At 43.1% G+C, this 15,716-nt stretch overlaps 1 protein-coding gene across 1 annotated transcript in view; it reads right to left on the minus strand.

The window, feature by feature from the left end:
* Positions 1–10,740: 10,740 nt before the first annotated feature.
* The window catches only part of wscd2 (WSC domain containing 2), a 128,352-nt gene continuing 123,376 nt past the window's right edge, over positions 10,741–15,716 (minus strand). Inside the window, 1 exon segment of the mRNA XM_034170286.1 lies at positions 10,741–12,337. Coding sequence (XP_034026177.1) covers positions 11,985–12,337 — 353 coding nt within the window. The 3' untranslated portion in view covers positions 10,741–11,984.

Consider the following 15,716-nt stretch of genomic DNA (forward strand, 5'->3'; position numbering starts at 1 on the left):
AGTCCCAGAGAACAAAGAGACCAGATGGACAGGAGACGGAGACAAGAAGAAGAGGAGTGTCTCTCCCTTATTTAGAAGGAGTAGGGGAAAAACTACAGAGGATCTTCTGACAGCACAAAATCCCAGTTTACTTTAAACCTGTTAACACCTTGAGACAGAAATTAGTTCACCCTAGTTACAGAGCAATGTAGTGTATTCTATCAGATGTCAGGAAAACTGTAACAAACACTACATAGGTGAGACTAAGCAACCTTTACACAAAAGCCTATACCAGCACCACAGAAAGGGCACCAGTGGACCTCAGTCTGCAGTTCATCTCCACCTTAAAGACACTAACCACACGTTTGAGGACAAGGAAGTTAAAATCTTAACCAGAGAGAAGAAATGGTTTGAGAGAGGTGTGAAGGAGGCATTCTGTTATGTTGGGACGCAGGTTCTTCCTAGCGCCCAAGGGATTGGAGCCCGACAGTTCTGGACCCAGAAATTCCCGCCGGCACCCCCCAGGTGGTTAATGAATCGGACAGCGCCTGTTAAGGATGAGAGGCGAGATAAGTCAACACTGTTCACACAAATACTGTTTAGGGTTCACACCATCAGCAAACACATTCAGGTTCTAATTCAGACTCAAATTACAGAAACAGCTCTCACAGCCCGTGGAGGACCATCAATCCGCACGCCACGGCTGTGAAGAGCGAATTTACACAGTTACCAGAGTAGCTCAAATATAGCTGTGTACAAAACACCAAATTACTATTGTTAATTACTCAAAGTCATTCACAGCTTTAGTTACCTCTGAAGTGTGCTGATGGAGCATGTCCCTCACCCATCTCCTTAACAGGCATGGTGCGTCAAACCTGGAGCGTCACAATGTTAGACAAACAATCATCACACAGCAGCAACAAGGTTGAGTCCCCAGCACCTTACACAGAGCAGTCATGGCTTAAATGTAGTACATCATTAGGATATCTACTTCAGCTGGAAGTCCTTTGGAACTGCACGTGAACTGCTGATCAGGATATCCACTTCAGCTGGTAGTCCTTTAGCTCTACACGTGAATTGCTCATCAGGTACATCCTCTTCAGCTGGTAGTCCTCTAGATCTGCACATGAACTGCTCATCAGGTGCATGGGGTTGGCATGATGACAGTGGAGGGTGAGAGATGCTTCATCCATCATCACAGCCTCAGACACGCCCCCCACAAACCACCCGAAGTATATACAAAACACACAAACAGTATCTTGGCCAGCCAAACCCCCCCCAACACACAACACATTCTATGTGAAACAGTTGAAACCTAACCTTAACCGGGGAGGGGGTCCCCGGTTAAGGCTTTGTCCCCTGTTTACAATGGGGTACTCAGATCAAAGCAGTTTCACTCTTTTGTTCATGTTAATGAGTCATTCACGCCATCAGGAGAGGCGTCAGCCCATCGTTAGGAGGGACAGCTACCCTGTCATTAGGAGGGTGCTAACTGGAGCACAATAGGTGCTAATTAAAGCAATTGTTTAGTCACTAGCCAATGGCAGTCTGCCTCTCGGTAGGAGGCGTCTGGCTAGGTTTAAAACTCCAGCTTTTGTGGCTTCTGTTTGTTCTTCTCGACAAGGGTCAGACAGAAGTCAGACTACCAAATCAAATCAAAATTTTATTTATATAGCGCCAAATCACAACAAACAGTTGCTCCAAGGCGCTTTATCTTGTAAGGCAAAGCCATACAATAATTACGGAAAAACCCCAACGGTCAAAACGACCCCCTGTGAGCAAGCACTTGGCGACAGTGGGAAGGAAAAACTCCCTTTTAACAGGAAGAAACATCCAGCAGAACCAAGCTCAGGGAGGGGCAGTCTTCTGCTGGGACTGGTTGGGGCTGAGGGAGAGAACCTGGAAAAAGACATGCTGTGGAGGGGAGCAGAGATCAATCACTAATGATTAAATGCAGAGTGGTGCATACAGAGCAAAAGAGGAACCCCCCCAGCAGTCTAAGTCTATAGCAGCATAACTGAGGGATGGCTCAGGGTCACCTGATCCAGCCCTAACTATAAGCTTTAGCAAAAAGGAAAGTTTTAAGCCTAATCTTAAAAGTAGAGAGGGTGTCTGTCTCCCTGATCCGAATTGGGAGCTGGTTCCACAGGAGAGGAGCCTGAAAGCTGAAGGCTCTGCCTCCCATTCTACTCTTACAAACCCTAGGAACTACAAGTAAGCCTGCAGTCTGAGAGTGAAGCGCTCTATTGGGGTAATATGGTACTATGGGGTCCCTAAGATAAGATAAGGATTATTCAAAACCTTATAAGTAAGAAGAAGAATTTTAAATTCTATTCTAGAATTAACAGGAAGCCAATGAAGAGAGGCCAATATGGGTGAGATATGCTCTCTCCTTCTAGTCCCTGTCAGTGCTCTAGCTGCAGCATTTTGAATTAACTGAAGGCTTTTCAGGGAACTTTTAGGACAACCTGATAATAATGAATTACAATAGTCCAGCCTAGAGGAAATAAATGCATGAATTAGTTTTTCAGCATCACTCTGAGACAAGACCTTTCTAATTTTAGAGATATTGTGCAAATGCAAAAAAAGCAGTCCTACATATTTGTTTAATACCAGAGCAAGAATTTCAGCTGAGGAAGCTTCTGTGATTTGAAGCGAAACGTCCTCGTGTCAAGCAACCCAGTCCAGTCAAAGATTCAAGCTTCTCTACTCTGCTCCAAAATATGGGGACCACCACCCCAGTTTTCCACTCCTTAGGCACTGTCCCAGACCTCAATGCAATGTTGAAGAGACGTCTCATCCAAGACAGTCCCTCCACACCCAGAGCCTTCAACATTTCTGAACAACTCTCACTCTGCTTTGCCACTGTGGAGTTAGTTGTTTGACTACCTCAGTGGCTTCCACCAGGGAAATTGATGATGATCCACCATCAGCTTCCAGCTCTGCCCCTACTATAGAGGGTGCTCCAGTCTGATGCAGAAGTTCCTCAAAGTGCTCTTTCTCAACACCCGATTACCTCCACAGTTGAGGTCAACAGAGTCTCATCCTTACTGTAGACAGCTTGGATGGTTCCCCGTTTTTCTCCCCTGAGATACCTCACGGTCCGCCAGAAGCACCTTGGTGTCGACCAAAAGTCCTTCTCGATGGTTACTCCGAACTCCTCCCAGACCTGCTGCTTTGTGTCCCTCATAGCAGAGGCTGCCACCCTTTGGGCCTGTCGGTACCTTGCAGCTGCCTCCAGAGTCCTTTGAGATAACATATCCTGGAAGGACTTCTTCTTCAGTTGGACGGCTTCGATGTTCAAGGTTTGCCGCCCCTTGAGACACTTGTGATGTTCAGGCCACAGCTTCCTGCTGCGGGTTCAGCAATGGACACTTTGAACATTGTCCATTCTGGGTCAATGCCCTCAACCTCCGCAGGGATGACAGAAAAACTCAGTCAAAGGTGTGAGTTGAAGATCTGTTAGACAATGGGCTCCCCCAGACATTCCTAATTCACGGCACTATCTGTTTTGGCTTACTAGGTCTGTCCAAACACCTCCCCCAACCTCTGATCCAACTTACCATCAGATGGTGATCAGTTGACAACTCTGTCCCTCTCTTCACCCGAATGTCCAAAACATGCGGCATCAGATCAGATGATATGATCACAAAATCGATTATCAACCTTCGGCGTAGGGTGTTGTAGTACCATGTACACTTTTGAGCATCCTTATGTTCGAACATGGAGTTCATTATGGACAGTCCATGACTGCCACAGACGTCCAACAACAAACGATCACTTAGGTTTCCAACAGGGAGGCATTTCCTCCCAATCACGCCTCTCCATGTGTCTCTGTCATTGCCCACATGTGTGCTGAAGTCCCCCAGAACAATGGAGTCACCCACTGGAGTCCCATACAGAATTCCATTCAGGGACTCCAAGAAGGCTGAAAACTCAGAACTGCTGCCTGGTGCATACACACAAACAACAGTCAGATTACCCCCACCCCCCATCCGAAGACACAGGGAGGCGTTGGCCCTCTTATCTACTGAGGTAAACTCCAATGTAGCGGCGCTCAGCTGGGGACTTGTGAGTATCCCCACCACTTAAGGTCACCCTTATGAAGTCTGTTACTGATTGTTTGGTCAGAGACATTCACACTAGTCCTTGTTAGCAGTTTATGGTTGTCATAGAAACATGTCACAAGGAGCAAGGTTTTTCACCCCACTGAAAATGCTGAAACAGATGGAAAATAGTGTTTGTGGGTGCTCACTCAGCCCTTCTCTGCTAGAGGGAAAAAAGCACAACATGGACATGCAACGTAAGCAGCTCATCCCACGCTTCTCTGTCCTGGGCCAGGCCTTCTAACTCCTCCGGGAGATCCTTCCTTTTAATGATTTTGTAAAACACCACAGTGTATCATTTATCTTAACACTTTTATTGGGCCTTGTCACATTACATTCATTTCATAGAAAATACATTCAAATGTGACACCTGCAGTTGTGATCAGATGTTTACATACATCAATCATGACAATTCATATCATGGCATTGTTGGGTTTTCAGTGATGTCTTAACTGTACATTTTCTGCAGCAGAATGCTTGCCCAACATGGGATACAAAAAGAAATAAATGTACAAGCTTTACATTTTGCGAAATGACCTGTGGGTCACAATCATACATATAGAACATTTTGTATTTGACTGACTATCTCATGGAAACTTGTGGCAGTCATTAACAAGATTCTGGCAGAATTGTAGTTGGATATTTAATAATTCTTCTTGGCAAAATTGGTAGCATTCAATTAAATGTATGTTTGCTGGCACTGTCAAGATATTTTTGATGGGGCTGAGGTCAGGTCTTCAGGAAAACATTTAAAATCTTAGGGCCCCTTCATACATAATGCGAAGTTTGGACAAAGTGCACACTTAGTGCACATGATGCAGGAATCGTGTGCAAACCGTGTAATGTCGTTCCTGTTGCCAGCGCCTCATACACCTGTTGCTACTTCTATTTGCGCACACAAGCGTCTGAAAGGCAAAGTGTGCGCTATGTGAACCCATCGCACCCTCTCGCGGCAGGTGTCGGCCAAATTCCAGGTGACACGCACAAACACCTAACACCGCTCGCATGGCACTTAGAAAATGTGTGGCCAGTCGCACTCTTGGCACCACAACAGCCTGCAGACAATCACTGTTGTACTGCTGTGAAATTTGAGTTCCCCACGAGTGTAACTTTGCAAACACACACACTCACACTTAGGTGTGTGTGCTCCACTCACGGGAGGCGTGGCTTCTGACAGAAGCAGCTGTGGTGATCTGTCATTCTGGACATTCCAGCTGGACAACACCTACCGGCGCGTGCACAAACTCTCGTACCAGGTTCGTGCACGCCTGCCCGTCGGTGCGATGTTTCGTGTGTGATGTTTTGTGTGCTACTTCTGAACTGTTTCGCGCTGTTTCACCATTTTCATCCAAACACCATCCAAACTTCGCACTATGTGTGAACGGGCCATTAACGTTAACCTGCTTTATTCATTCCACAACCACTATTTGTGTTTGGGGTCATTCTTGAACTGTAGTCCTTTTTCATTATTCCATCCACTTAATACAAAGCATGAGTTCCATCCACCTTCTTTGCTTATTACAATTAAGAGACACCTTGTGGGTGCTGAAACGTATGCTAAGGGTCACTGGTTAAGAAGTGGGGTACACCCTGGACAGTCTATTGTAAGGCTGGTGTCGCAGACTGAACAGTCCGCCCCTAAAAATTGGTCCGCCCTGCCTCCACCGCATGTGTCATTTCAGAAGCTCGTCTGAGATAGAGTCTCTTCACCCAAAGCGATCATTGAATGCGCAGTGAATGCAGCAGCTAGCAGCCCATGTAGCTGCGGGAATCTGATCGCTCCCTTTGTCTTTTATGTTGAAATAATGCTGAATTTCTCTGAACGCTATTGACACCATTTTTTCTACAAGAAGGTCAGGATCGGGGGATTCTACCTGCCCAGATGGAACGTACCCTGTGGGCTATGTCCTCGACTCCTGGGGGTCTTGCCGTGTTGCATGCTTGGCGCCTTTCTCTGTTGAGGATGTCGAGGATTTATTCATTTTTGGTCTCATGGCAGCAGGGCTGGTACTTTTTGGCTTATGTGCTGCCCTGATCTACCGGAAAATTGGCAAGACGGCGGCATCAAGAACCACGGGCCCTTGCTTGTCCATCATGATTAACGAGGTTGGCAAGGCAGTGCATTCTCAGACTGCGTTGACTCTTGAACTCAGACGCAAATTGGATGACACCTTGGAGCTGATGCGTGCCTTGCAGTTGAAGCTGAAGGTTTCAGAGGCTGGTGAATATTCTTAATTCATAATTGGGAATATTCTTAATTCATAATTGGGATTTGGTTGTTCAAGTGGAACTGTTAAAAGTGTTTTTTACTGCTCAGCTACAGCACTCCAGGCTTATCTAGCCTCAAGGACAAATTGCCCACTGTTTACCTCCAGAGGAATTTATTCAGGCCTTGGTGAGAATATTCGGCTCCATTCTTATCTCAACCCACAAAGACAATAACTGTCTTACACAAGGACTGAAGCATGCTCCAGCTTCTCCTTTTACCTCCCTTCCTATAGAACAGGGGTGCTCATTACGTCGATCGCGATCTACTGGTCGATCGCAGAGGTAGTACCGGTCGATCGTGGCGTGACATTAAAAAAATAGATGTCAGCCTATTATCCATCCTGTCACTTGACTGACATACAGGGCAACCAGTCAGATGAACTGAACTTTGACCTTTAGGTCGCCGCGCATGTGTAAATAACGGCGTGAAGCGCAGCAAAACCTACAAGCTAGTCAGCGAATTACCTCCGATAAGCCCTTGCTAAAGCTCATCAAAATGAGTGAGAATGCTGGACCAAGTAAGAAGGCAAAAACATATCACTTTCATACGGAATGGGAGGTGGACTTTTTTTTCACAATGTCATTTTCGAAGTGCGTTTGCCTCATCTGCCAGTCTACCATCGCAATACCAAAGAAGGGAAATGTGGAGCGGCAATTTCGGACCCTTCATGGAAAATACGACACCGACTTCCCACCGAAAAGCCAGCTGAGAAAGAGAAAGGTGGAGGAACTAAAATCCCAGTTGTCTGGACAGCAGTCATTTTTCACTCAATAAATTTCAAAAGCAAAAGCTGCCACCGAAGCATCGTTCCGGGTGAGTCACGTCATTGTCAAAAACAATAAGTCCTTCCAAGACGGAGAGATGGTAAAAGAGGCATTCGTTGAAGCAGCTGATTCATTGTTCAGAGACTTTAAAAATAAGGCAGAGATATTATCTTCAGTCAAAGCTCTGCAGCTGTCAAGACATACAGTTACACGGCGCTGTGAAGGCATGGCTGAGGATTTAAGACGGCAAATGTGGAACGGCATTGGAGATTGTGAGTGTTTCTCACTGCAGTTGGACGAATCTACAGATGTGAATGACACAGCCCAAATGTGCATTTTCATTCGTATGGTGTTTAGTGATCTCACTGCAAAAGAGGAGCTATTAACAGTACTTCCCATGAAAGAACAGACGCGAGGACATATTTCAGACGTTTAAAAACTTTATTGAGAAAACTCAGCTCCCAGTGTACAAATTGGTGTCTATCACCACAGATGGAGCACCTGCAATGGTTGGGCGTGTGAATGGATTTATTGCCAAGTGCAGGCAGGACGATGCGTTCCCAGACTTTTGAACTATCATTGCATAATCCACCAACAAGCGTTATGCGCTAAAATGCTCAATATGAAAGAGATCATGGATGTGGCAACAAAGATTACCTGTTCTATTCGAGCCAGATCTCTTCAAAGACGGTTATTCCGTGCACATCTGGAGAAGGCTGACTGCGACCACTCTGAGTTGTTGCTACATACTGATGTGAGATGGCTTAGTCGTGGGAAATTCCTCCAAAGATTTCGAGAGCTCTGTCCGGAGATTAAGGAGTTTTTCCGTGTATCTGGACATGCAGAATACAAGCAACTAAATGACAGTCAGTGGCTGCTGGACTTGGCATTTTTAACCGATCTGACAAACTGGTTGAATGACCTTAATCTTGAGCTGCAAGGAAAAGACAAATAAGTGACCGATATGATCAGCTCAGTTAACGCTTTCAAACGAAAGATGCAACATTTCTCCTCAAAGCTGCAGCGCCATGATTTGGCAAATTACCAGAACCTGGCGTCAGAGCTGGAGACGCAAGGGAAGGCCCGTGAGCAACTTGACAGTGCACGCTACATGGAGCAGATCGATGATTGTCTGTCAGAGTTTGACAAACGCTTTCAAGACTTTTCTTTGCTTGAGCCAGTCGCTACATTCATGTGCTATCCTTTTCAGGAAGATGTTGAGGTTGATTCACTCGCATCAAACATTGCAGCACTGTTTCATGTGAACTCTTCTGGAGTGGAAAATGAGATTTTGACTCTACAAACCGACATTGAGCTGAAGTTGAGAGCTCATGGACAGTTCTGGAACTTAATCACAGAGGAAAAGTACCCCAACATGAGGAAATGTGCTACCTCCTTGACTGCATTATTCGGCTCCACTTATTTATGTGAGTCAGCCTTTTCCTACATGAAGATCATTAAGTCCAAATACCGTTCCACCATGACTGATGAACATTTGGAAGTGTGCTTGAGGCTGGCTGTCAGCAGCTACTGTCCGGACTACGCATCACTGGCTGATTCAATTAGGTGCAAGTCATCAAAGTAAACTCAGGTAATTACAAAAAAATGTTAATAGTTTTATATGTGTTGTGCAATATTGGCTCATTCGGTTATGCAAGGTACATCAACATACACTGTACATACAAAGAATCCTCAATACATTTGAAAATAATTATATGTTTTGCATTTTTGTAGTGGGGTAGATCATTTTGACTTGGTCATTTTATAAGTAGCTCGCATGCTGAAAAAGTGTGAGCACCCCTGCTATAGAACATGATGCTGCCAACACCATGCCAAACAATTCTGTAGTGTTCTTGTGGTTGAATGCCTTAAAATGGCTTCAAGAGACATTTATAATGTCACCAGCTACAGTTCCATTTCTCACATTGGCAATGAACTCTTTGGACTTTGCCATTGTACTGTATGTTGGTGAATCCAGTGAGTGCTCTCAAACAAATCCATTTGATGTTGGGGCACAGAAGCCCCCAGCTGTAGTCAATCATGGTCACTAGGAATTTAAGAGAGCCTTGGCAAGTTAAAAGACACCTTGTAGTTTTCAGCAACACTGAAATAATACTTTAAAACGGCTGCATGTAAGATTTGATGGTATTTATATAGTTTTGATGGTATTTATGTCACAAACCCAAAAGTAAATGATAACCTGTGCCCCAAATTCTGGGGTTATTTTATGTTACAGGTGTACTCTGTGCAATCATTCTGTCCCAGACGTAGAACAGTTCACAGAAAACACTGGCAGCCCAGCACTGCCATGACAACCATGTCTATGAAGAGAGTATGTAATTGTCTGACCAAAAATGTATATTCAGAAAGTGTCGGCCTGTTGTTGAAAGTAAGAATCAGTAAAGCATTTGTTTAAATTAGAAACAAGTTCTGCCATTTGCTTCTTGCAATATAAGTACCGTATTTTCCAGACTACAAGTCAGGGTTTTTTTGCAAGTTTGGGAGGTTCTGTTACTTATACTCAGGTGTGAATTATACACAGAAAAATCATTAATAATAATAACAACAACACTATTTATGTAGGGCTTCCCCAGGAATTGAAGCAAAAAAGAAAATAAAGTCCAATAATAAATGCCAGTACGAAAAGTACACTACAACAATGAACAAAAATTCCAAATTAAAAGATCTGATAAAACAGAAACAAGGTGTGACATACTCTGGAAAATACAGATATCGTTGAATATCATCGACGCATGTTAACCCCCAAAACGTGAATCAGCTGCAAATCGTGAATTATCCACAAACCCTTAATTGCAAAATGTGAATATCATTGTTATCATATATATATTTTTTTCATCTTAAGTAGTTTAGGGATTTCAGTTTATAGATCAGTTACTGCAGGAAATCTTGATTGCAAACCCTATCACCTCAAAATTCTTTTTTTTTTTTATTTCAATTTTTTAGTGGGGGTCACTACAGCTGGTGAGGTGGGGAGGTGATCCGAGCCCTCGCTTCTGGTGTGACTCACTCGGTCCTGCTGGTGAGGAATTTGACTGGGACAGTCCACCTGTCAAACGGTAATGTAGGTGTCAAACTCACAGAGGACAGACCCCCCCCCCCCCCCCCCCCCTCGGTAAATGAATCAATAATCTTAAAAGAAACATTGTAGAAAAACAAACAACACTAGTTTCTAACCTTGGGAAGGTAGAGAACGAGCAAACAAACTTATCCATATGAGCGTTTCTGAGCTGGAAAAATAATATTAATCTGAATGAGCAGATGGCTGAGAAACGGAAGCGTAAGAACCGTCTACAAAGTGCAAAAACAAACAAGACACCAGAAAAATATTCAATAAATTCAGGTGTGGTATCACCAAATTCACTGCACACACCAGTGGGGGTCACTACAGCACGTTTTGTAAGACCTGCATTCACGTTTAGTGAGATATTTTTTCAGTATTCACGTTTTGCAATTAACGGTTTGCTGAAAATTTACGATTTGCAGCTGATTCACGTTTTAGGGGTTAACATGCATCAGCACATACTATAAAATATATAATCACTGAAAGGTGGCATTTTAATGGATCTCAGTCAGCCATGTTTCCATTTCATCTTTGAATTTAGGTGTTTGCTAACATGTTAGCATCACACTTTGAAGACTGCAATAAGACGTGTTATTTACAGTATAAAGTCAGCGCAAATGATTTCACACATTTATGGACTGCAGAATTTTTAGAGATATCAAGTTGCATCACATTCAGAAGAAATCAAGAATGATCACCACTTGTGACAGTAACCTCTGTTTCATTACGCTTTCAGTGAGGCCAACAGCTCGAACCAAACTGACAAATCACACACGCACATGCACACGCACACACACACACACACACACACACACACACACACACACACACACACACACACACACACACACACACACACACACACACACACACACACACACACAGTGCACCATATGAACATAATGATAATTTGCCTGATGACCCTTCAGTGATCAGTGAGGCACATTGCACAGTAAAATGCTTATTTTTGGACTTCTGCATTTAGACAACTCAAGAAAAGTAAATAAGGAATTAGTCAACAGGTGCTCCAATCCTCTTTTCTGATCATGTCAGTGCCTTTAAGACTGATTTCACATTTTTATATAAGTTCATTAGTCTTTACCTCATCATCAGTGAAATGTGATTTAGTTTACAGTAAATAAGCTGAAATGAAGGATAACTTGAGTGAACTTTGTGTGTAAAAGCATATTGTTTAGTAACTATGGTAGCAGCATGATGTTTGTGATGTTGGGACTTCCCATAATTTTGCACAAACTTTGCTCTGAGACCAGACTTTACAGTATTGGATTATACTTTTTTTTTGATTAGTTGTTTTTCTACTTGTGATGAATCACTCAGCAGAGGCAGACGTGCGTGTCAGCAGCCACAGCTTTTGTATGATATACGGTATGTTAAGGCATGTAGACATGCCTCTGCAGCACATATGCATAGAGCAGGATAAGATAAGAAGAGCTTCTCTTTAATATTTTCAACCAAAAAGAAAAAAAAAAAACAGAAACAAAAAACAAAACCCTCCTCTGTTACAGCTGCTTCTGCTAAAATTGCATGAAGCCATTGCTTTCTGAGCAGACAAAAAAAAAAAGAGAAACTTAAGAAAAAGCAAAGCTGGGGGGATAAGGAGACTCAAATTCATACAACATATCGCTTCAACCTAAGAGACTACACAGAAAGATAAATAAAAAATGTCTAAGTGTCTCAATTCTACAACATATGGTGCAGAGCCAGAACATGGGGATGTCTAATAAAACAAACCAACAACAACAACAAAAAAGTGATCACAAGCATCATCTTGGCATATAGTCATCTGGAACTCCAGACATGTTTCTTTTCCTCAAGGCGGCATCGACTGTCCTGATCAGTTCATTGATGCTCGCTTGCATTTCAGGAGTGTAAGGGTCATATTCAAGCTTACGTAGTCCTGATCGTTTGAAGTTGCCGTCCTTCTGGCCCTCCACACACAGCAAGCGGTCCTCAGACACTTCTAAGCCCAAAAACTGGACCATCCCTTTGAGCTGGGAGAACAGGTCCCTCTTGAGATCCTCAAAGTGAACCACATGAATGTTCTTCCCATAATGCAGCCAGTCTAATGTGTGGGATGCCCACCACGGGGCGTAGTTCTTGACAAACTCGGGCCACTCTAGATGAACAAAGCATAGAAAAGAATTACCCATAAACCTGCAGGTGTGAAGGCATCTGGCAAAACCAGCTACAAGCTGTATATTGTGAAACCTGAAATACAGCAGACAAAACAAGCAACATCAAGCCTGAGATGCTTTACTTAGTCACCACTCAAAACACAGAGCTTCTGTGGAGATGGTTTTTAGAAAATTCTTTGCTCGCAATATTTTACTCATCAATGATCTACCAGCTCATAAAGGCAGCAGCTGTGTTGCCTTAGTACACACTATTACTGTCTGCAATGTCTGTTAATCTATGAAGTTTGTCAAGCTTGCGCTGCTGTCTCAGAATTCAGTGAAGAACACAACTTCAGTGCCACAGACAACAAAAGACTATAGTATGTGGAAAATCTGAGGAATCACTCATTCCACGCAGGGTTTTAATGGAAACCATAGGATTTAAAACATAAAATCACCACAGCACTTAGTGCCTGATTTACTATGATGTCAGATAGGCATATTGCATAGGCAATCCAAAGTTTTGCACACTGGGGCTGGGATACTGTTTTGTGGGTGATTCACAAAGAATAAGTGTCCAACTGACAGTGGGCGGTAATGTGACAGTAGGAATTTACGCGTTAGTGTCGATAAGCGAAAAATGAACTTATATCAGCCACTTGTGCGTTGTTCTTCTTTATGCACAAACTAGTGTTACATGCATTTTGCTTCTCGTTAGTTGTAATTTAATTTATTTTTTTTTCTATAGCACCAAATCACAACAAAGTTGTCTCAAGGTGCTTCACACAAGTAAGGTCTAACCTTACTAACCCCCAGAGCAAGGACACAAGCGACAGTGGTAAGGAACACAACTGAGAAAACAATTTACAAAATGAATATACAGGAAATATTGCTGATGCACAGGATGGGAGAGTTGCAGAAGAAGACACCACACACATCTCTGGATGGAGATGCACCTCAAACAAAGAGAAAAACAGAATCAGCCATCAGAAAGACAACAAATACAGTATAATTTGTCAGCATTAAGCAACAAGAAAACCAGAAGAACTACTAAGGTGATTGCCGGCCACTAGCCCTAATCTTCACCAAAGACCCAGACTTTAGATAATGTTGAGGCCGCTGCCCACTCTGTTTCCTAATAAAATTAATTTAAATAGGTAAAAAGCATAGTAATATACTATGTTTGTGTGCTAGCCATAAGAAAGGGAAAATAAGTGCATCTTAAGTCTGGACTTGAAAGTCTCTACAGAATCTGACTTTTACTGATGCAGGGAGATCATTCCACAGAACAGCGGCATGATAATAGAAAGCTCTGTGACCCACAGACTTTTTATTCACCCTAGGGACACAAAGGTACATAGGGTTTAATTAGGTCAGCTAAGTAGGGAGGTGCCAATTCGTGAACCATTTTATAGCTTCGTAGAAGAACCTTAAAATCTGTTCTCACAGGGAAAGGAATCCAGTGACGAGATGCCAAAATGGGTGTAATGTGGTCAAACTTTCTGCTTCCTGTCAAAAGTCTGGCAGCAGCACTTTGAACCAATTGGAAACCCCTAATGCTGGACTGCGGTAAACCAGAAAATAGAACATTGCAGTAGTCAAATCTAAATGAAACAAATGCATGAATCAGGGTCTCAGCATCAGCCATAGACAGGATGGGACAAATCTTCACTATATTTCGCAGGTGGAAGAAAGCAGTCCTCGTAATATCTCTAATGTGGCGGTCAAAGGACAATGTAGGATCAAAAATTACCCCAGGGTTCCACACTTTGTCAGTGTGATGTATGACACATGAGCCTAGCTAAGCGTTAGCTGGTCAAACTGATGCTGATGTCTCACTGGAACAAGAACCATATTTTCAGTCTCATCAGAGTTTAAAGGAGGAAACTGCTAGACATCCAGCTTCTCACTGATAGAAGATAGTCCTCCAGGGATTTTATGGGAATGAGATTTCCCACAGGTATCGGCATGTACAACTGAGTATCATCAGCATAACAATGAAAGGCATTGTTATGCTGTTGCAAAGGATTTCTGATTTCTTTGCAAGAGAATGAAGGTCCAAGTCTTTAGGGTCTTGATACCTTCTCTCTTACAATGTAACTATAATCTGATTACACATTTTTCCAATGTCATTTGGTCTGATTGGTTATTTATGCTTTGTAATCTGATTTCATAATCCTGACTACATGCAAACTGTTCGTGCCCAATCCTGTTTTCACTACACTGAAATTGAGAATGTGAATTGAGTACAGCTGAAAAATAAATGTAAATTTGTCAAACTTAACACAGCAGATTGAGGTAACATTGACCTACACTGATCTGATGCCTTGATGCTGAGTAATGCCCGGTTCACACGACAAGATAATTATGCTGATATCAGACCCAATCTTCCCCTTCTGACGACCTTAAGGATGCCCCGATTATTGTAGTGATGCTAAAGATAAACCTATCAGATATTCATGCTATGTGTGGTATGTTAAGAGCGCTCTGATCTGCTTGGAAGGACGTTGGGACCACTCAGGCCGCAAATCAGGGATATAAACCATGTTGGATTGTCTTGGCCCGATATCATAGTGTGTGTGGTGTCCCCAAAGCACAACGAGCACACAGCCTGCTGAATGTGATGTGTGGCCAATCAGAAAGTGAGGTGATGGATGAACGGAACAGAATCCAAAATTAAAATGGCTGTTATGGCGCACCAGAAAGTCCAGTGGTCGCGTTGTCTCCACTCCTTGGAACAATGCCTATTGTTTTTCTTTTTGTATCGAGTTTTCTCAGTTAGAAATAGTCCACAAACTATTTCCATTGCATCTTCCTCGTCCACCATGTTTGTTTACTCTGAAGTCTCGTTTAATCTCAAGAGATTTTGCCAATGGGAATTCGTGGGAATGTTCATGTGTGAAATCTGCTAATGTGTGGTGTGTTTTCTTTACTGTGTGGCTGCAAACCACACAGTGTATGACCAAAACTATTAGAGCTATGATTTTTTTTTAATCTCCATTTGTGGTCTCTCAAGTATCGGAAACCTACAGACAATTTTAAAATCTTGCCGTGTGAACCAGGCTTAATGTTATGTGCTGGGGTGTTTGGCTGGCTTTGTTTTTGTTTTCTGTTTCTCCCACCAGGTGGTATGCATTCAGGACTGAGTGGCTGAGTATTAGGACCTCACCCTGAACACCTGAGGCTTGTTTTCACGTGCAGGTCATCAGGACTCACAGTTGTGGTGTATTCTGTCTTGATCAGAGATTGCTGCATTTAAACCTTGAATGCACAGTGTGTGATTGCCAGAGACTCGACCTTGTGAGCAGACGTGTGAGATCGACGTCAGGAGAACAATCTCACCATTACGGACGCAGAGACCGCTCCAGGTTTGACGCCACA

The sequence above is a fragment of the Thalassophryne amazonica genome, chromosome 5, assembly GCF_902500255.1.
Source record: "Thalassophryne amazonica chromosome 5, fThaAma1.1, whole genome shotgun sequence".
In the NCBI taxonomy this organism is placed as follows: domain Eukaryota; kingdom Metazoa; phylum Chordata; class Actinopteri; order Batrachoidiformes; family Batrachoididae; genus Thalassophryne; species Thalassophryne amazonica.